The sequence below is a fragment of the Triticum aestivum genome, chromosome 6D (genome assembly GCF_018294505.1).
Source record: "Triticum aestivum cultivar Chinese Spring chromosome 6D, IWGSC CS RefSeq v2.1, whole genome shotgun sequence".
NCBI classification, from domain to species: Eukaryota; Viridiplantae; Streptophyta; class Magnoliopsida; order Poales; family Poaceae; genus Triticum; species Triticum aestivum.
In genome coordinates this window covers 488,539,938-488,561,959 of record NC_057811.1, presented here as the reverse complement: position 1 = coordinate 488,561,959, position 22,022 = coordinate 488,539,938, and the positions used below count along the sequence as shown (strand labels likewise).

General features: G+C 45.9%; 3 protein-coding genes across 4 annotated transcripts; 2 read left to right on the top strand and 1 right to left on the bottom strand.

The window, feature by feature from the left end:
- The first annotated feature begins 3,031 nt into the window (after window positions 1-3,031).
- On the top strand, window positions 3,032-6,902 carry LOC123146288 (electron transfer flavoprotein subunit beta, mitochondrial). Its single transcript, XM_044565914.1, has 4 exons — window positions 3,032-3,657; window positions 4,591-4,671; window positions 6,246-6,340; window positions 6,539-6,902. Exons 1-4 carry the CDS (start codon window positions 3,292-3,294, stop codon window positions 6,762-6,764), a joined length of 768 nt encoding a protein of 255 aa, XP_044421849.1. The 5' UTR covers window positions 3,032-3,291; the 3' UTR covers window positions 6,765-6,902.
- Window positions 6,903-7,683: 781 nt separating this feature from the next.
- Window positions 7,684-8,384, top strand: LOC123142232 (uncharacterized). The gene has a single exon (XM_044561225.1). It carries the CDS (start codon window positions 7,825-7,827, stop codon window positions 8,062-8,064), a length of 240 nt encoding a protein of 79 aa, XP_044417160.1. The 5' UTR covers window positions 7,684-7,824; the 3' UTR covers window positions 8,065-8,384.
- A 6,125-nt stretch (window positions 8,385-14,509) lies between these two features.
- On the bottom strand, window positions 14,510-20,396 carry LOC123142231 (uncharacterized). Of its 2 annotated transcripts, none has more exons than XM_044561223.1 (9): window positions 20,144-20,396; window positions 19,199-19,335; window positions 19,028-19,094; window positions 18,882-18,948; window positions 18,627-18,757; window positions 16,844-17,070; window positions 16,696-16,729; window positions 16,481-16,609; window positions 14,510-15,291 (listed from the first exon to the last, which is right to left on the bottom strand). In XM_044561223.1, exons 2-9 carry the CDS (start codon window positions 19,226-19,228, stop codon window positions 15,104-15,106), a joined length of 873 nt encoding a protein of 290 aa, XP_044417158.1. In that variant the 5' UTR covers window positions 19,229-19,335; window positions 20,144-20,396; the 3' UTR covers window positions 14,510-15,103. The 2 variants fall into 2 exon arrangements, with proteins under 2 accessions (XP_044417158.1, XP_044417159.1); XM_044561224.1 differs by having other exon boundaries at window positions 16,696-16,726; window positions 20,144-20,388.
- Between the last annotated feature and the right edge of the window lie 1,626 nt (window positions 20,397-22,022).

The following is a 22,022-nucleotide window of genomic DNA, read 5'->3' as shown; positions in this document are numbered from 1 at the left end:
AAGGGAACAACGTATGTTGTTATGCGGTTTGACCGATAAAGATCTTCGTACAATATGTGGGAGCCAATATGAGCATCCAGGTTCCGCTATTGGTATTGACCGGAGACGTGTCTCGGTCATGTCTACATAGTTCTCGAACCCGTAGGGTCCGCACGCTTAAAGTTAGATGACGGTTATATTATGAGTTTATGTGTTTTGATGTACCAAAGGAGTTCGGAGTCCCGGATGAGATCAGGGACATGACGAGGAGTCTCGAAATGGCCGAGACGTAAAGATCGATATATTGGACAACTATATTCGGACTTCGGAAAGGTTCCTAGTGATTCGGGTATTTATCGGAGTACCGGAGAGTTACGGGAATTCGCCGGGGAGAAGTATTGGCCCTTATTGGGCCATACGGGAATAGAGGAGAGAGGCCAAAAGGAAGGAGGCACGCACCCCCCCTCTGGTCCGAATTGGACAAGGGGTGCAGCCCCCTTTTCCTTCTCCCTCTCCCCCTCTTTCCTTCTCTCCTACTCCAACAAGGAAAGGAGGAGTCCTACTCCCGGTGGGAGTAGGACTCCCCCCTTGGCGCGCCCTCCTCCTTGGTCAGCCGCCTCCCCCTTGCTCCTTTATATACGGGGGCAGGGGGGCACCCCATAGACACAACAATTGATCTCTTGATCTCTTAGCCATGTGCGGTGCCTCCCTCCACCATAATCCACCTCGATAATATCGTAGCGGTGCTTAGGCGAAGCCCTGCGTCGGTAGAACATCATCATCGTCACCACGCCGTCATGCTGACGGAACTCTCCCTCAAAGCTCGGCTGGATCGGAGTTCGAGGGACGTCATCGAGCTGAACGTGTGCTGAACTCGGAGGTGCCGTGCGTTCGGTACTTGATCAGTCGGATCATGAAGACGTACGACTACATCAACCGCGTTGTGCTAACGCTTCCGCTTTCGGTCTACGAGGGTACGTGGACTACACTCTCCTCTCTCGTTGCTATGCATCACCATGATCTTGCGTGTGCGTAGAATTTTTTTGAAATTACTACGTTCCCCATCAGCTGGATCTCGCGTCGTGCGGCTGGAGCTCTAGGTGTCGCTGCCCTGCAGCTGCGACCCCGTCGGAGGGGAGCTCGTCGTGCGCCTGCTGGGAGCTGCGTCGCCGGGATTGCGGAGGAGTACAGGACCACGAAGGAGACGATACTGGCGCTCAACCGCATGCCCGACGCCAAGAGCCTCCTCGCAGGCCAGGTCCTTGACGTGCCGCTCCGAGGTAGTGCCGCCACAAAGTTATCTCTCTTTTCTTGTTGCTAACCTGCTATTGCTCCAAGATTCAGCCCTTTTGCAATGCATTTTGCCTTCTCCTTTTTGTGCTCCATCTCAGCGGCGATGGAGCTCGCGTCATGCGGCCGCGGCTGGAGCTCGCGTCCTGCACCGGCACAGGCGGCGCGAGGAGGGGCATGGCGACGGCGCCGGCGAGACGGGGCCCGTGCAGAGCGGGTGCTTGACTGGTGTTGCTCCCTCGGTGCATGTCCGCATTTGTGTCTCACGTTGGATGCATCCTCCGTCCGCGCGTGTCCGCGGCATGAGACACAAACGGACAAAAAAGATAAAATCCGTGTCCATTTGGGTCACCCCATTGAAGTTGCTCTAATAAAATAAATAAATAAATAATCTTCGAGCACTGCTGGTATACGTGTGCATACTAAACTATCGGCGCCCAAACAGAGGTATTTATATGTCATGGCCGCAGAGTCTTTAATTGTTCTCAATAAAGACTCAATGTTTTATAAAAATATTTGTAAATAGTATAAAATATTCATGAATTCAAAAAAATCATGATTTTTTTAAAAAAATCACAAATTTATAAAAATGTTCATGATTTCAAATATGTTTATGAGTTTAAAAACTGTTCATGATTTTTAGAAATTGTTCACGATTTCAAGAAAATATTTGCAAGTTTGAAACGATGTTGGAAAAAAGGAAATAGAATAAAAAAAGAATAGGACATAAAAGAAAGACGAAAAAGAAAAAAACGGAAGAAGAAAAAGGACCCGGTTCCAGGAAGGTTCTAAAACCTTCCCAAAACAGATGAGGAAGAAATCCAGAAATAGGGCGGTCCAAAACAGGATTGAAAGCAGGGTAGTCGCTACGCGCCAAATAGGATACCCCACGGAGTAGCGGTTGGAAAAATACGTTTTACATAAAGGAATCCTCCAACCTGGGCCGGCCCATGCGGTAGCAGGTGGGAAAATACGTTTTAGATAAGGGAATTCCTCCAACCTGGGCCGGCCCAGACGGTAGCGGATGGAAAAAATATGGTTGAAAATCCCCCACCTATGCTGCACACGTAATGAGAAAGAGAGTGATAGTGTATCTTGGTGATGCAGCAAAATGTGATTATAGTCATCAAAGATTATAATTTTTTTCTCATTACAACGCGCGGCCTTTGCTGGTTAAAGGTAATGACTGAACATGGACTTTGCTAATAACCGGAGAAACGAAAACCTTACCTCTAACCCGGCTATTGCTGGGCTATCAAAAAAAATAAGAATAAGAGGGAAAATAAAGAACAACCACCATCATCGATCGAAGAATTTGTTTTGCATATCTTTCCATAGACTGATATTGCATGATGCATCACCGTTTTTTCTCTAACATACTATAATCAAAGTCGCTCACACCCTTATAAATGCAGGCACACACATCCTATCTTATGAGCATCTAAGAGACTGAGTCGGCATAGCATCTTGAAAAATTACGAAGTCACCACAGATGCCTCACAGTCGACGAGAACGTCTTCTCCCAATGAACAAATATTGCTGCAAGCCTGAAATAAAATATAGGAATATTACAAGCATTAATTAATGTCAAGTCTAAGACTTGAACCATGATGGGCTGAGATACTGTTATCCTTCTAACCATACAAAAATCAAAATGTTGGTTCACTTTTGTATCCAAAGTCTTTGATCAGAAATTAAATTAAGAGTCTGAAATCAAGTTGGAGTGATGAGAGTGCCACACAAGGGTGTGTTGAGATTTGTGGGTGAGCACTGATGACTCAGCAGCAGTAGTAGTGAGACGATACAACTCGCAACCGCTTGCTTGGATGCTCTCCCCCAACTCTCCTCCCCTCCACCGCCGGTCCGCCGCCGCGACAGCTCGCCGTGGCCTCCGACCCCAAGACGGACTGCCGATCTCCTCTGCTCGGGCCTAGGGCACTGGGATCGGAAACCGGGACAAGTGCCGGTACTGGTTGACACCGAGCAGAGCGCATCGCCATCGCCATTGCCGGCGGCGGCGGGATGAAGATCCTGGTGGCGGTGAAGCGGGTGGTGGACTACGCGGTGAAGGTGCGGGTCCGGCCGGACCGGACGGCCGTGGACACGGGCAGCGTCAAGATGTCCATGAACCCCTTCTGCGAGATCGCCGTGGAGGAGGCGCTGCGGCTGCGCGAGGCCGGCGCTGCCTCCGAGGTCGTCGCCGCCACCGTCGGCCCCGCGCAGGCCGCCGACACGCTCCGCACCGCGCTCGCCATGGGCGCCGACCGCGCCGTCCACGTCCTCCACGACCCCGACCCCGCCCGCCCGCTCCTCCCGCTCGCCGTCGCCAAGATCCTCCGCGCCCTCGCGCTCCAGGAGAGCCCCGGCCTCCTCATCCTCGGCAAGCAGGTAGTCCCTAGTCCCGCGCCGCCACCGCCCAAGATTTCACCTTGATTCAGTCAGCTTTGCCTGCTCTTCCATGTCTCTGAAACTCTGAAGTGTTAGCTGGAACAAAGTTCAGAACTGAGACCAAATCTTATGGACACAACATGCTCAAGAATCATCACATCCACTGCTTATATAACACCTGAATCCTTGGCTTCACTGCTTGAAGTTAAACGATAATTTTGTCGAAAACAGAGTTGAACAGAAACCAGCTCAATTACCAGCTTCTTGTTGATCTACTCAGCTAGTGTAGCTGTAAAATACAGGATGAAAGTGTTCTCATTTCACATTCTGCACGGTATGTAATTCGTAGTACTATTTTCGACAGGAAAGGTGGGGGATGTTACTTAGATATGCCAGTTGTATCTCAGATGTTCAAGACAGAACAATTCTCTTATCTTTCTGGGGGTTTTCGTGGAATTATACATGTCTATTTCACTGTCTGTTCATTAGACAGGATAACAGGGAAATATATAACACTCCAGTGATGTGATTGTCAATCATGCGTAAACCACTCTATTGCTCAAATTGAAATGTTTCTTCTACTGTTTTGGGGTCAAACTACATTTGGAGTGTTTATTTCTCTTAAGGGATTTTAGGGATAAAACTATTGCTCGAAATGTTTTTGTGATTGCCTGAAGGGCATGGATGTCTGCGTTTGTTTTCTTCCTGCTGACTTAGTTGTTTACTTTGTTTAACATGGTTGCGTTTGCTTGGATTGTTTGCAAGTTCTCTTTTGTAATAACTTGTCACTAAGAAATAATTACAGAGGCTTTACCGCTAAGTTTTGTCATGTAGAATGAGAACAAAGGACAGACAACAAGAATTGTGCAGAAAGTTTAGATTTGGAGTGTATCTGTTCATAATCATAACTTCTACTTCCATCTGTAATTACAGGCAATTGATGATGATTGCAACCAAACAGGACAAATGCTAGCTGCATTGCTCAACTGGCCACAGGGTACCTTCGCATCAAAGGTTTGTTGTTGTTTGTTCTTTTCAGATATCAGCAATGTCAGTATGACACCAATAAGATCATTCATTGAGAGTTTTTTTTTTCATGGAGGTTTTTGTCATTGCACATGGTCATTTTGGTTAACACCTAATCTTCTCATTCTTGTCCAAATAAGCACTGTAACTTTATGCATCTTCTATTACTATTTGAATAACTAATGGGTACTAGTATGGATTTTAATTGCATTTAGATTCTAGAAATATGTATTTTTAAAACTGATGTTGCGTATTTTAACTTGAAACATATGTTGATTATGCTCACACAGAACCTCAGCCAACACACATGTTGGGACTGAACCCTGCAAAATACCACCACACAACACCTTAACCCTTTTACTTTGCGATGAATTTTCTCCACCATGAAAAGAGGGAGCTCCTGGAGAAGGAATTTTATTTCTTGAGTAATGGTTCTGATTGCAGAAACATCACTCACCTTGCACTTCAATGCTTCAACCGCTAAGCTGCAATCACTCTCCAAGACCGCTGGGGCATTATATATCACTACCTTGCCAACCGCTTCGAGGAAGGCCAGAGCTTCGGCTTCCTCTGCACTAGCACAGAGTTTGATCATACCCCATGCCACGATAATAACCTTCCCATTCATGTACCGCAGCAACACACCCCATGCTGCTTCTTTTGTATTGCCAAGGAAACTGGAAACAAAATTCAGTTTTAGCCAGCCATCATCTGGAGGTTTCCAAATGATTTGATCTTCGGCCAGAAGTTTGCATGACTCCTGAATATGGCACTCAATAGCTACTTTGCCTTTGCTATCGCTCTCGCTTCTCTCCTCCTTTATATCTTGGAGAGTGCATCCCCTTTAGCAAACAAACACATGATTTCGCAGGCGCCAAGCATGCCGCAGAAGAAAGAGAAGCATTTCGCCTGGGGCGCTGTCCAACAGCACAAGGAACCATTCATGGCATGAGTACCACGGCTGCTCATCTGGTGGAAGCTCAAACCTGAGAGCAGGAGCCTTTGTTTATGTCATCACTGCATGGAATCAGCTCTCCTCTGTACCACAGATAGTATAAGTTGGAAGCACATTTCTCAGTGTTCTGCATTGGTTCTGTTACACAGCCAAAGTATTTGTAGTTAATCTCCAGGCAAAACTCTGTTTTTTTTGGGTGGGGGGGGGGGGGGGGGGGGGGGAGCATGTGCTTTTGGACCTGGTTCCAAAAGGCTTCTATCACTCACAAGCTGAGCACTAGAAGTAACTATTTTTAGTGAGGAAAGAACTTGCCGTTGTCACAGACTCACAGTTTTCAAATTCTTATTTGACCCCACTTCCCTAGAAGCATTTAATTTCATTTCATGGGCCAACATTTTGTTTCATCTTTGTGGGCCAAATAAAGTGAAGCAACAAAGGATGCAAACATAAGAAAATTGTTCCCTTAACATAGCCAAAAAGAAAATTGGTTCTTGACCATCTCTTTTACTGTGCTGTGCTTATATCTTTGTTGTCAGATTTCTATGCCAATGGTTCTCAAGACTCTGCTTAACAGAAAATTGTAGTCAATGGTGGTTTTTTCTTTCAGGTGATAATTGACAAGGATAAGCAGAAAGCTACTGTTGAGCGAGAGGTCGATGGTGGAACCGAGACAATCTGCTTGGATTTACCAGCAGTGATCACGTATGCTCCGTTACACGTCTGTGTTTCTTATTTTCAGTAGACTGCTCATTGGTCATAAAAGCACAGTAGTACTCAAGCTTTTTTTCATAACTGAAATGTTCAGTTCTTATGCTCATAACTAGCGCTGACAAGCTACGGTTTGGCTCCCATTTCTGTGGCTTCATCTGAGCTACACATGCCATGGTTTCTGCTCTGCAGGACTGATCTGAGACTGAACCAGCCTCGGTACGCGACGCTGCCCAACATAATGAAGGCGAAGTCGAAGGTGATCAAGAAAGTCACCCCTGCAGACCTGGACGTCGATGTCAGGTCAGACATGGAGGTGCTCCGGGTGGACGAGCCGCCAAAGAGGAAAGCCGGGGTGATCCTCTCGTCGGTCGACGAGCTCCTTGACAAACTGAAAAACGAAGCCCGCGTCCTGTAAATGGTTCACACATGTGCATTCAAATAAATTGCGACTCCAGATGCTCCTGCCATTTGCAAATGAGAATAAGGAGATGCTGATCCATTGTGTCCAGCGGTTGTTTTTAATAAAATGCATGACTTATGGAGTGTTTCTGAATTTGGGTGGAAACTGAACTGGTTATTTGTTGCTGGGCCTTAATCAGATCTGTGCTTGTGTTTAGCTGGGCCGCAAATAGGCTTGTAGATGGGCTGTCATGCGACCAACATGCCTGAATTGCCTCAAATTCAACCAGCTTAACTTATGGAGTGTTTCTAAAAAAAGGGATCAAACTTATTGGAGTACTCAGAAGTCAAAGAACCCCCCATGATCCCCTAAATAAATAGATATTCCCATGCGCCACACATTAATTTGGACCTATCTCAGAAGCTATTCCTAAATGTACCTTGCAAAACCCCCACGTCCGAGTGGCCACCTCGAATTCGAAAGATGGTCTCCGGCGCTTGTCGCTAGGTCGCCGCCAAAGACTCGATGGATCGCGATCGCAACTTTCTCTTCAATTGTGCCAAGAACCACCACCAAACACACGGGGGGAAGGATGAACCGGGCATGTGTAGTGAGCCAACAAGGCGAGGCCATGCGGCGATGGAGGAGGAGGCGTGACCGAGAGCGACAAGCCGACACACAAGGTGTGAGGTTTTTGCTCCGAAAGGGTGAGGCACAACCGTCCTCCACTTGACGCGTGCTCTAATGCGTGCCTCGCACATTAGATCCGTGTGACAAACCACACGCCCTTTGGTCGGACCGACGATGACGCCTTCACTTCCTTTTAAATTTATGACGATGACATAGTACTTCATGTAATTTTGCGCAAAAAGATATGTTTCATAGTTAGTATGGTCTTCATGGATTTTATATTTGGTATTTGGGTTGGGGTTGGGGAGAAGTATCCCGTGGATCTCGCCAAATCCCCATTCCCCTCCCCTCCAGCAGTCCTCTCTGCTCTAGCCTAGTCGCCTCCCCGTCTCCCATCCCCCCACCCCGCTGACCCAACCCTAGCGAGCAGATCGCGTCGCCGCCGATGGATCAGGGCTGGGCGAGCTGGTTCGGCGCCGGCGTCACCTCCGCCTTCTTCGCCTCGCTCGAGCGCTGCTCCTGCATCAACCTCTCCACCGACGACGACGACGACGACGCCGACGCCCTCATGCTCGCGGCCGCCGCCCCCTCCGACCAGCCCCAGCTCGACGCCGCCCCCGCCCCCGCCGTCGCCGCCGGCAAGGAGGAGGGGCAGGAGCAGGGGCCTCCCCTCCCGCCCGTGTGACCCGCTCCCTCCCCCCATCCATCGCTTGCGTACGCCTTACTCCTCCCCCCGTCCGCGTCCTCTGCTCTAGATCTGGTGAACTGCTGCTCGTCGCTCGTGGCCGACTAATAAATCCTGTCGATTTTTCTGCTGGCCGGCCATGTTTAAATTAATTGAACTAGTAGTATGTCTCTCTGTGTGTGTGTGTGTGTATGCCATTACCATGCCTGTTGTTTGTGTTCATGTGAATATATCATCATGCCGTCGTGTGGTAATTCCGTTCGTAGCGGGTCGATGTGTCGGATGGATGATGGATCAATCTCTATATATCTGTTGTTGAATTGCTGCCCTGTGGATGGTTCTACTCTCCGCGATGAACAGATCGATGCGGGGCATATCACTTGTCGACCTGTTCATGCAATGAGTTGTTGCTTGCCACAGCATATAGATCCCTGATGAGTGGAAATGGCCGATGCAATGCTTGCAAATGGTTTCTTTGATTTTTCTCTCAAGCCGTCTCGGATTGTGGTATGTTATATGGATGGATTGTGTCAGTTGCGAATTGTTGTACGCCATCAGTTCTGTAGCTGTGTGACTGTCGACATCGACCTGATGGCTTTCGTGATTGGGCTAGGCTTGTTCATATAAGGAATTGGTAGGGTTTTGCTCTAGACTGCTGATGAAGATGCCAAAGATCCGTTCGACAGTGCTTGCCTGTTGTGTTTATGTGGTTATTATGCTGTCCTGTAACTTGTAACGGGTTGTAGCGGGTTGCTGTATGTCGGGTTAAATTGACATCGGTTAATTCTTGTCCTGTGATTCTACGCCATCAAGTGATCAGATCGGGGTGCAGCATGGCTTTGTCTACCTGTTATCTGTTCCCGATCACATTGTGCAGCTCTCAGGAGCAATCAAGGGCTGGTTGCTGGTTGCTAGCACATTTGGCAGCAATCAAATTATAATTGTGGGGACTCTAAACATGTTCTTACTCGGATTTGTACCGTTCGTAATCACACTACCATTGTTGGAAATTAGGCACCTGTGCCTATTGCAGTTGGAAAAACACGTTCCCATGCATGAAGCCGCCTTCCGTATGAGTAGAAGTGTATTCGCTAAAATTGTGCAATCTTGTACTGCTAAGAGATAGTCGGTGAGATTTCGCAATTGATCGCTACGGTCGCTATATGTGGAGCAAATCTCATGACATTATCTGCTTGCTCTTGTACATCTAGTACACTCCGGTCATTGCACGCCAGGAGGACAATGTTGTGTGCCGGTACTGGTGGAATTTTAATTTCCTTTGAAGTTGCCTAGATCTGCATGCACAGCACAGGGTCAGATATCTACCTGCCCTTGTTGTTAGGGGTGCTATTATGCCTGATAAGCCGTGCCGGGTACATAGATTAAACCTGGCTTGTAAGAAATGAAGTCCATTTACAGAGACATCAGTGGTCCTATAACTATACGAGGGACATCGACTGTCAATTTAGTCCTAATTTTTCAGGATCACATATTTGGGTCCTTGTAAGGAATTGTTTGGATTTGTTCTAGATCGCTGACGAAGATAGTACTAACTAAATAGCTGTTCAGTGCTGCTGCAAATGATTTGTCCGGCTCTCTGTTTCCATTGTGGTTCAACTGCACGATATGGTTGTGTGCTTTCTGCAATCGACATATTAGTGTGCTCTCGTATGTGCCCTTGCTGTCACTGCTACCATGGCCATCACACAGGAACCCACAGAAGATCGTATCACAAGGTCGCCCCTATGGAACAATGGAAGCTACCGTCTGAAGGCGGGTTTAAACTGAATGTGGACGGCGCTTACTCTGAGTCTGAAGTCAATGGTGGTGCGAGCATGGTTCTTAGGGATAGCACGAGGCATATCGTGCTCTCGTCTTGCCTCCATTTGTTCGTTCACCAGCACGACTGCCATGGAAGCGGAAATGGAAGCATGCTAGGAGGGAACCACACCACCCTTCATTCGGGAAACCGATAGTTCTGTTGTTGCAGCTATGATTGTGTCGCCGTAAGTAAACATGTCTCTTGTGGCTACCATAGCACAAGAGGTGATGAACATGCTAGTGGGAGGATGTTCAAGGTCGTAGCTATCAGGCATGAGCAGGATGTAGTTGGTCATGAGCCGACGAAAATGGGACGCAATTGGCCCTAGAACGGTAGTGTGGTTAAGGTCTGACACTGAAGGATATTGTAAAGTTCTGCGTTGCGGATCAAACTGGTCTAGTTTATAATAGATAAATCTCCTTTCTCGAAAGAAAATAAAAAATACCAGCAGAAAGGACATGTGGGCATGCGGCGCTGCAGAGATGCCAACGACACTTGACATGGAGCCCGTCCTCTATTTGAACACAGTACCGACGCAGACGTTCATATACATGCCCGTACGTACATTCATCCCTATAAAAGGCAAATCCATTTCTACACACTGCATGTTATGGTGCGCGCGCGCACACTAACGAACACGGCGTACCAAGAAACATAGAAGCACTTGCAGTTGCAGGTAGTTGGCTCCAGGATCATGCAAGACACTTGTGTTCTTATCCATGTATATGAATGCTGCTATATAGAATCCATGTTTCATTTCCCCTTGCATTTTGAAGAGTACAGAAGCTGGTGGACCTCACAAGCTTGTGGTGTTATGTAAATTGTAATGCTAGTTGTTATATTTATATTTTTCAAGTTCACACTTTGGCGCTGTTAGGAGCTATGATAATTCATTGTACCAACAAACTCCGTCGAATGAAACAGTTTTTAGACTACACGTGTTAAAATGGAAATTCCCAACAAAAATATATAGTTAATGGTCACCAAAAATGATACTACTAAGCTAATAATTTCTGGCTCAATTTCGGTTCTTCCCCTAGGGGCACAACGGGTCATCTAGTCTAGATAAGTACAGAAGACTCCAGAAATTAAACAAAGAAAAAATACTAATTTTATTTATACAAATTATGCAGCATTAAATTGAAGTCAACATTATGCTTATCCGGTAATACAAACCCACATCTGAATAGGATGGCGAAAATGAATTTCTGGTCCACTCTTATATCCACAAACACACATAGCAAGTGATACATAACCTGTGAGGATTCTTTAGTACATGACCGTTAACAAGGAAACTAAATTATCATGCAGATAAATGAGTTCCGTGCTTGCAGTTGTGAGCAAGTCCATATGTACTCCTGCTGCTTCTAGTTGTCAGAGCATTATCCATCAACAGATGCAAGAACAATTTTATACTTTACATCACAAGGCAAGAAACTGAAAATAAATGGTAGTAAGTGATAAAAACAGAGCAAGCCCTGTTTGAATGTTGCATTACAAATAAGTATGGCAGACCAGTGAAAAGAAAAGGTACAAGAATACCACTTGGCAAAATAACACTATAATATAAGGAGAAATTGATATAGGAGATGCAGACTTACCAGTGATACCGTTCCAGCATCTGACGATTTCTTGCGGCCAACCTCTCAAAGCAGTTGTTAATGCACTTTTATTAGGCTATTTGTCGCCCCATGGCATGCAGCAGTAACATACGACGACAAGGATAATGAATGGGAGTACAAATGTTGGCTGCGGTGGGTGAAAGCGTTGGTGGCAGGCGCGCAGACGGCAGCCACCAACGCTTTCACCCACCGCAGCCAACCGACAAATCCTTATGATTATGATCCTTATGGGCAGTGGCGGAGCTTGATGAAGATTGTTGAGGGGGCTAATCATAGTTGAGGGGGCAAAGAAGATAAGTTATGCATGACTCTGAGAAATCTTGGATATTCAAGCCTAATAATCAGGCCCGTCGACAAGGCAGGCCAAAGTGGCCGACCGCACAGGGCCGACAAGGCAAGCCAGTTTAGTTATCTAGCGCTGCCTTTCCTCTTTTAGCACTCATTTGATATAATTCTAATTATTGTATGAAGTAACCCATATTTGTATGAAATAACACATATTAGAAGTTATTATACAATAAAATGGAAGTATGATTTGACTATATTAATTCTTTATTTGTAGTACTTTCGAAAAATTCTAGAGCCCCATTTAAAATTTCGCACCGGCCCCCGAAATCCTGGAGACGGCCCTGCTAATAATTAGGGCCACACTAAACAGTTTTCCTAGGGAGGGGGGGGGGGGGGGGAATGGCCCCCATGAAGCTCCGCCACTGCTTATGGGTCTCCACGAATCACGCCTTGGCACGAAATAATGACGCGGACAGAACCAGTAACCTAGTTCCCCAACATCGTTCCTCTCGAGCTCCACAACAATAATGACGCCGACGAGCTCCTCCTCCTTGCCCATGGAAAGCAACCTCGTCCTCGTCCCGGAATACCCCTCACCCTCAGCCCCTCTGACGCAGCACCAAGGTATGCTCTCAGCTCCGATGCTCCTGCAGTGCCACCGATGTATGTGTCGCAGCTCACAAGCTCGAGGGCATGCAGGATCGAGCACAACAGTAGCTCGCCGGTGGTGGCTAATCCGGTGCTCCGGCTCCTCTCCCCTCCCCCCTCTCTCATATAAATTTATATGTAATGGGCAGCTACCCCTCCCTACACTACAAGCATATCTGTTTTGGTCTTCTTCTGCATGATATTTAATACATGCAATCTGTGCCTTTGCCATGTTTAGGAAAAAAATCAAAACATCAAACTAATTTGGTTGTTGTTCATACTGCATAGTAAATAACTATTTATCATTATTGTTTTTAAATTAGTCAAACGTATCCCGTATTGGCACTTTTAAAAAAAATGACGAATTTAGGTATCCGTATCGGTGCATTCTAGGACAGCACGCTATTTCTTACATTATTTCTACGTCGTGTGCATGGCCTGATAGTTGCATAAAATGGCTAGCTAACTGGAAAAAAAAACATGTCTGGTTGCAGCTGCTAATGGTTTTAGCCAGCTAAGTTTGAGTCGCTGAAAACGGCAGAGCCAAACAGGTTGTCTGTCTGTATTATCAATACTAGTACAAAATGCTCTGTTATGTCAAAACCCATGGTATTTCATACCTGCAGGCTGAATTGCTGTAGTTTTTTACACTTATGTTTTTGGGATACTTTATTACTATCAAACACAGCCTAACACCATGTTTTCTTTGGTGCATACAGCGAAAATGGTGCAACTTGAGAAAGAAGAGGACCCCTCGGTCCACGACGAATCCATGGTGGATGACAACGAGGACTGCGTGGAGAGGATGACGGTTCAGAGGAAGAAGAATTGCAGCAGGCTGGACCTTCAAAGAAGGCCGTGTACAACAAGGTGGGGCTCCTTGAGAAGCTCAAGGACATGGCCTGGCCAGAGAATGTTGTGGACTGGACGCACGAGCTCGCCGTCGGTCACGACCAGGGGGAGAAGGTCGACGTGAACGACGATCTTAGGCGCGAGCTCGCCTTCTACACCCAGGCTCTGGATGGCACGAGGCAGGCCTTTGGGAAGTTGCAGTCTAGCTAGGAAGGTCCGGTTCCTCGGTCTAGGAAGGAAAAAACCACCATCATAGGTCAAAGGATTCCAAGTTCGGGCATGGCGGTCGCAAAGGGATGAAGAAGCAAAAGTTAGCCTAAGGTACGGGATTTGGGGAGGCAGCTCAAACACAAGACTTTTTTTCTTTTCTTTAGCTGTGCTATATTCTCGATAAGATCCCGCAAAAAAAATTTATTCTCGATAAGATGTGGTGCCGTTTGCTGCATTTAACCTGTGGTTGCCCTTTGGGTCGTGGAATGCAGTTGAATCTTGCCATATATGCAATTATTATGTTAAACGGTGCATTACATACAGTTCACAGCTGCTGTGCTGTGTGTGCCTGGCTGTTGTTTACTTAGTTGTGGAGTGTTTTATTGTATCGATCAGTGTGCTGCAAGCTAAAGTGACACTTGGTAATGTAACTGGTATATATTGCATTAGCTACAGACCTCAGCGGGTCAAGTCTTGGTTTGCTTCTTTTTACATAGCCCCAATCAGACCAAACAGATTGGTCTTGGTTATGATGCATGCATTGTTGTTTCTTATTGCTACGCATTGCCTGACAGATGCAGTTCGTTGGGGTCATTTTCTTTTCTTGCTGATTTTGATAGTTAAGAATTTAGAAAGATGGATGTTAAGGGAGATGGTTCAAGGACTGGTTGGCTGAAAGGAGGCCGGTGGTAGAACCTCACTCAAAGGCGGCCGAAGATGGAACAAAATTTTGACCGGCGTCACAGAGTTGGCTATTGTTGGATTGAAGGCACTGCCAGTATGCTTTTCTGGAAATAGGAGAGATGAATACATAACTAAAAATACCCCCTCCGAGCCAAAGAATGCATGTCTGCACCCCTCCGTTCCTGACAAGATTTTAGATGGCGTCAGATGCAACAAGTAACAACTTCTTCTTTCTCATGGGTTCTCTCCACGGTTCCATTGCATAACAAAGAAGAAACCACAAAGTTCATACAAGGTTCAGAAATCACACACTCAAACATATGGTTAACTAACCAGATCCCAGCAAAACACACTCTACAAAAGCTTTTTTTTTCTTTTCTTCTTTTCATGTTTCTGTCGCCAAGGTCATTCCTGGTCATGATTTTATTCTGAGCAAGAGCCGAAAAAACATACAAACAAATGGATCTCAGGAGGGGCCTTAATCTTCCAAACAGCAGGCAAATGAAATGGGGTGACCCCCCAAAACTGATATAATAATCTTATAAAGAGAACTACTCGAAGAGAACACAATCACTAGCCACATACTATTGACAAACAATCCGGTCTTCATCACCATATAAACACAATGATCCGAGCAATACTTTCAAACTCATGCCACGGTTGCATCAACTCATCGTCACGGCTCCTCCTAACAGCGCACATAACCCGTTGGCCATCCCAGATATCAGCCACAGTCTTGCCTTGCTCATTAACCATGCAGTACAGGTCCCAAGATTCAGCAGCTAGAGCAACAGGCCCAAACCATCTTCAGCCCTCCCAAGATATTAAGGACACTTCGTCCTGCCAGCAGTCAATCAGTTTCAGTCATGTCACATCTACCTAGAGCTCTACAGTATCAAGTCACGGCGATCATTCATCGGCCTCGCCTGAGGAGGCTCGATATCCGCTCGAAGAACATAGGGAACATTTCCATGCTGAACCGTATGTCCTGCACTTTCATCCACTTCAAAGCCATCTCCTCCAGGGTGCCCAGTGAGGAGTATTTGTAGGCCCATTCACCACCATCAGCTTGCTCCAACCATGTAAGGCTGAAATCATAACCTGCAATAAATAACTTGAACATCTCAGTTAAGATTGCATTACCACCTTTATAGTACAGTACATACATAATACTTCCTCCGTTCCTAAATATAAGTCTTTTTAGAGATTTCACTATGGACTACATACGGAGTAAAATGAGTGAAGTTACACTCTAAAATATGTCTATATACATCCGTATGTAGTTTGTAGTGAAATCTCTAAAAAGACTTATATTTTGGAACGGAGGGAGTAGTATGCTACTAGTATTTTATTTTATGCTCATAAATCTATCGGTGGTGCACAATGAAACATCAAACTGATGCAAAATCATCACATGCTAGGTACTTACTTCCCTGTTGACAAACAAAGGCACATGCTTATCGCCAGAATATAAAAATGTGAAAACATAATTGCCACGTGTCGATCATAGCAAGACAAGAGGTAACATGCCACTTCAACATACTACTATCTATCACTAATCGACAGGAACATAGCCTCCACACGTGAACAAGTACAAGAATATTATATGGCTTTACTCCATGATCATCAAAATTTCACAGCCATAATTACAATAAAAAAAGAAGTGCACAATTATTGCTGAGGAAGATAAGAGGTAACATGCCACTTCAACATACGACTATCTATCACTGACAGGAACATAGCCTCAACATGTGAACAAGTAATAAGAATATTATGTTCTTTACTTTACTCCATCAACATCAAAATTTCAGAGCCGTAATTACGACATGTGCTGGTAACAACTAAAGGTCAGAATAAACTCTGTTCTGAGTCCATTCTCTAACGTCAGGTACTCGCCATTGTCTGTCAGTGTGACAATATTGTGCGCATGGCCCTGCATCTAATAAAGTCCACACAAGTATAAACTGTTTAAAATGCAAGGCTGGATCAAAGAGGGACTATGATACAAAAGAAGTACACAATTCTCGCTACAAGGCAAGCTGTCACTGAATGTGTATTTAGGTACCACATTTTGCAGTTTAAAGAGACACTTTTCAAGTTACAGAGGCAGCTACTCTAAACACAACTGCTCTCCAGATATCCAGCTTGCCCAGTTACATATAAAATCACATGCAAGAATGTAAATATCAATGCCAAAATGTAGAATGCAAACCATAAATAACTGTAGTGTCATGTTCTACTAATGTGCTGTAGCAAAATAAACAACGCGAGAACTGGTGTTTGCATGTACCAGTAGCTTCATGATAGATTGAAAGTGAGAGTCCTTCTGCTTCATCCTTCAGTGAAAACTTCATGCCAACTAAAGATTCAACCAGCATATGATACACACAAGAACGAGAACTTACATCTGTCCCACTCCCTGAAAGCAACAGACTTACAAGTCAAACCAATTTACAGGCATGAGAAGAAACACAAACTGCAATCCACTCGTACATTATCACTAACCTGAGCTGCAAACACCTCTTCTACAGCAGTCCTGCTACAGAATCAATGCAAGCCAGTAAAAAAGGCTTAGCAAACAATATAAAGCTCAAGATAATCATTTACCCTTGCATACTTCTACACTACCAGCAAAGTAGTTCCAACAACTTGCCTCTCTAGCTTCATGCTGAAAGCTACCATGGTGGGCAATGGCTTTCACACTGGACTGGACTGTATTCGTTCTGTTTGACGCTGGTGTCCTTGCAGGTGAAACTGGAGTTTGCTTCTGTATGAATTCAGTTGTTGTCTCAGGAGACACTAGAGCTGCATAATTATTTGTGTCATTCTTCTCAGCCAAGAGACACTTAAGCCTCAAAATTTCAGTTTCAAACTCCTTTGCTGCATAAGAAAAGCAGAACAGAGTAAATGAAACTGCAGCTAAATCAACTTGGTTATCACCAAAAGGAATGAAAGATAGAAATAGATTTGTTGGCAATCTACAAGGTATAGGTGAATTTATGAAGGACTGCTGTGCCTCATAAGGTGTGTTCTTTTTTTGAGAAACAAGTTGGATGTTATTACACTCTGGCATACCTGAACCTGATTATTAACCAGGTATAAAACAACCATGAATTACATTACCCTGTTAAGGCTGTTGTATGTTTGCAGGATACTAGTAATGAAGGACTGGAAATGTAAAAATGTTGGGTAAGCAGTTAATGATCATTAGAACTAAACAGAACGTGAAGCATATTTTGGACCACGATAGAGACATGCAGATAAATACAACACCATCAGCTCTCCAAACATCACATTATAGAAGTAGAAAATAACATGATGCACGTAGGTTTTGTTGCCAACTGTTCACTTGCATATAAGCATACAAAAAGCATTTCATCAAATCCTACATTTTCAGAGACATAATTGCAAACTGATTCAAGCTAAACACGGCCAGTATCACAACCCAGTACAGTTGGCAGTTGACAAACATCGAATGTGAATTTTCCACAACTCGCTGCACCCACACCTCACTACTAGAACAAGAACCCTGAATTTTCCAATAAATGTGGGAAAAATCATGGTTGTAATATGCTATAACATGTGCACTTGCTAAATGTTGTTCAAAATTATGAAAAGCAGTGTATATTGTACAAAAAAAAGACAGAGAGATGAAAGGCTAATGCAGCAACTATATATGCGTACAACGTTTTTGTCTTACTCAAGAGAACAGTTCGTAAATGGTCATGTTTTTGCATGCTTTCCTAGCATGTTGCCCATCTATGATATTATGATTCATTTATTTTTGCTGCACAAAGTGTACTTCTGCAATAGGGTGCGACCACATGCTAACACACTCATATAACCGATTATATGTGTGTTGCAATTTGATATAACAATAGCCCAATTAGAATAGATTACTACAATAGTGAGGAGTATCACAATAACTGTTCAGTTTGTTGACTAATATCATGTGATATGCCTTGTTTGTTGCTAATTTTTCAACTCTCTTTGAGCATAAGTATATCATATAAAGGGGAATCAACTCAGGCGATCAGCACTTTTGGTGTTTACTTTGCAAACTAAACATCAAAGAATTGTGGCAATCAGCCAATTAAGACTAAAAAACTACTCAAATAATTAAGCCTGACCTATAGAAATGTCACAGCCTGGAGAAGTAGTTGCTTACAACATTCAAATACTTAGATATGTGACTTGCCTGAAATTCAGATCATAACAAAGATAAATTGAATTGAGATATAGACACCTGTTAATCAGTAAAATACTCTCCATCGGACACATTAATGCACTCTATTTCAAGAAGACATGTATTAATCCCCCATAAATGCATGTTTTATGCTGACACACCACCGATCTCCATTCTCTAAAATTCCAAGCATCAGCTTAGACCAAATGGTAAAGGGGGAAGAACTCAAAATTTAGACAAGGAAACTCACTGCCAACAAGAAGTGTCTGGGCCGCAAGCTGCTGCTCCTTGTCAACCAAAAGTGTCTGCGTGTTCGAAAGCTTGTGCTCCCTGTCAACTAGAAGTGTTCGTGTCTCCGCAAGCTGCCGGTCTTTGCCAAGGCTGGCATAAAAGAATCAAACAACAACAAGAAGAAAAAGAAGAGGAATCAGTGTCTCAGCCATCACTCCCCAAAAAATAAAAGCAAGCCCAAATCAGCAAGCACGACACAAGCATTAGATCTTACAGCTCATCCCGGAGCTGGTTGTTGTCGTCCCGGAGGTTCTGGAGCTCACTTTCCATCTCTTTCAGGGCTGCATCATCCAAATCACAAAATGTTTAAAGAAAAAACACCCATCTCCGGCCGAGAAGGCAGAATTCGCTCAGCTTTACCTTGGCACATCTCCTTGATAGTAGGCTCCTGCTCCTGCACCGTCCCATCGTTCGGAAGCTTCCTCTTCTGTGTGCAATAACGCAGTAGCGCAAAAGGGGAGAAAAAATGAGACAAAAAGAGTGGAGAGACAGGCAGGGTACATCAGTGGGGAAGGGGTTAGGTGGCAGTACCCTGAGGCCGGCATTCTTTCGGTTCTCCATCTGCACGGGTGAGGGTTCTGCAAGCTTCTAGAACTGATGCCTTCTTGTTTGCTCTGCTGTGGATACCGAAGCAGTTCCAAGCCTCTCCAATCGACAATGCTGATGCCCTGCTCCAACTCCCAAGTTCCAAAGGGGTAGAATTAGACTTTTAGCAAGTGTACAAATGAATATGGAGCAGCAAATCAAATCATTAGCTAGCTGCACATCTATCATGGCGTAACACGGAAGGTGGAACCTGAAGATCAACCAGCAAACATGCAAAAGGAGAAGCAGTCACTTTAAACTGTACTGATATTTTAGGTCTGACTGTTAAAATCAACAGCACAGCGCAACAGTAGCACTATATTCCCAATCATAAACAAGATTTGGGACATCTATTATGCCAACAATACCACTAGTAGTACTAATGTGTTAGCCAGTCTCGGGCAGTATAACCAAGACAAAGCCCCTGCTCTCTCAAATTGCATGGTACAGCCAAGCTAGCTTTGGCTTCAGGTCAAGATGGTGCAGGTAAACCAACTCCTCAACCTCTTTTCCTTTTCCGTATGTGGTCAGCCATTGCATGATTCACTACTGCTAACATGCTGAAACAAAAACATCCGCGCATCTGAAGAAGATTCAAACTACATACAATTCGTCAGCATTTGCCCCTGCAAGCATTACGACAAACACCTGCCAAGCAAAAATCCTTTCACATGTAGTGGACTTGAGCACGCACGGGAAAACTCATGCGGCGAGTACTCATCAAGAGATAACCATCATCATCATATTCTGACAATATCAGATCTACAGCAGGTGCTCATCCAATGCAGAAATCAGGAGGGGGGGGGGGGGGGGGGGGGTATTTTGAGCGGACAGAGGATATACTAGGAAGGAGTGAGGGAGGAGGAAGGAGGAAGGAGGGGTGGTGGCTACCTGCCTATGGACTGGTCGCCGGCGGCGGCGTTGCTGGGCGGGGGCGGCTGCTCCAGGGACAGGGAGGGAGGCGGGGCCGCGGAGGGTTCGGCCGGCTGGGCGCGCCGCGGCGGAGGACCGGCAGCGGCGGCTTGAACCCTAGGTCTCGCGCTCGGGAAGGGCTCCGGTGGTGGGCTCGGGGAGGAGGCGGCGCTCGCCTCTCTCCGTTGGCTCGCCTGAATTCGAATTCCAAGAGAGGGTGTCGTCCGGGTGAACCGAAAGAGAGTGGAGCAACTTTTTTCCAGAGAGATAGGTAGGTGATCCGCCAGATGGGTTATACGGGCCTGGCACGGCACGGCTCAGCTAGGCACGCGAACTACACGGGCCGTGCCGGGCCGGCACGCGTGTTGCCTTACCAGGCCCGGGCACGGCACTAATATTAAACGGGCCGGCCCATCAGCATGTTTAGCCGTCAGCCCACCTGTTATTTAGCCTATTGAGCTGCCTATTAGCCTATAAAAAAAATTAAATTTTTAAAAATAAAAATAAAAAAACTAAATGGGTCGTGCCGGGCCGGCCACGCGTGCCCCCGCCTCCAGGCCCAGGCACGGCCCTAGGCGGGCCACGTGCCGGGCGGCCTGCCAGGCACGGCCTAGTTGGTCAGGTTTGGTCTATTCCCTGTATTGCTTTCTCCCGAAAAAAATTAGGCTTCCTCGGTCTCCGTTGGCCTTAGAGTATCTACAGTCGGGCACCTCAAACCGTCCCCACACGCGCGGACTAGTTGATCAGTCAAAAAAACCTAACCCACCAGGGCGCCTCAAACCTGCCCCAAACACTCCGGCTGTCCGGCACCCCTCATATCTAGCCCAAATGTAGAGCGGATATGAGGCGGCCCGGGCGCATCCACCACGTCAGCCCGGCCCACCACCGACCCCGCAAATATCCCCTCCGATGAAACCTAGACCGCAGCCCGCTTAGTCCACTCCACTCTCTCCATCCACTCCGCTTCCTAATCCATCGGTTAATCTCCATATCCGATCCATGGTGGATGACCGTGTTCGCACACGAACACTTCACTGTGTACCGTCGACGCCGGGGGTGATGCACCGCAGCTCACGTCGAAGGAGACCCGTCCGGAAACGCGGTACGCAAGCAATCCGGCGGGCGCTTTTGTAGACCCGAAGCCCCGCTTGCCCGGGAGGGACCCCGTCAGGGCTCGCGGCGGCTATGGGCTGCCCTAAGTCGACCTGATCGCCCCTAGGGCCTCGTAGATCGCCGCCCTACAAACGAAGAACGAGCGAAGAACGAGAAGAAGAAGAAGAAGAACTAGGGTTAAGGAGAAAGATAAAAGATAAAAAGTGATAGATGAATTTGATCGATTGTGTGTTGTTCAATCGGCGGTCACTCCTTAGGTATATAAGAGGCGGATGGACTTCCCGTACAAGAAAAGGACTCCAAATCACGTCCAAATCTTTCCAAAATTAACCGAACTCGGATTTAGGTAAGTCTGGAACATCAGTTTGGTTTTTAGGTCCCACAGGCCACAAACGACCTCGGATGAAGATGAGCCTAAAAGCAGTTTTGACCGTTTCGACGAGACGAACAACTTCCGGGTTGAACGTTGTTTGATTCGAGGCCATCTTCAGGGCCGAATCGCTCGCGCAAAAATCATGTTACTCGCGCTACCCATCAGACACCGTGTCTGATGGGGCGCGCCACTTTTGCCCCGTGACACGGCCGCACTTAGGTGGCTGTAACTTTTACATACGATCTTAGATTAATAAAAATTTTATATCAAAATCGACCGTTTCAACGAGAGGAAGACAATTCATGTAGAATGTTTTATCATTTGAGGCCTCCCTTGGGAGGTAATTGGCCGAACAGTGCTCTGGATACAAAC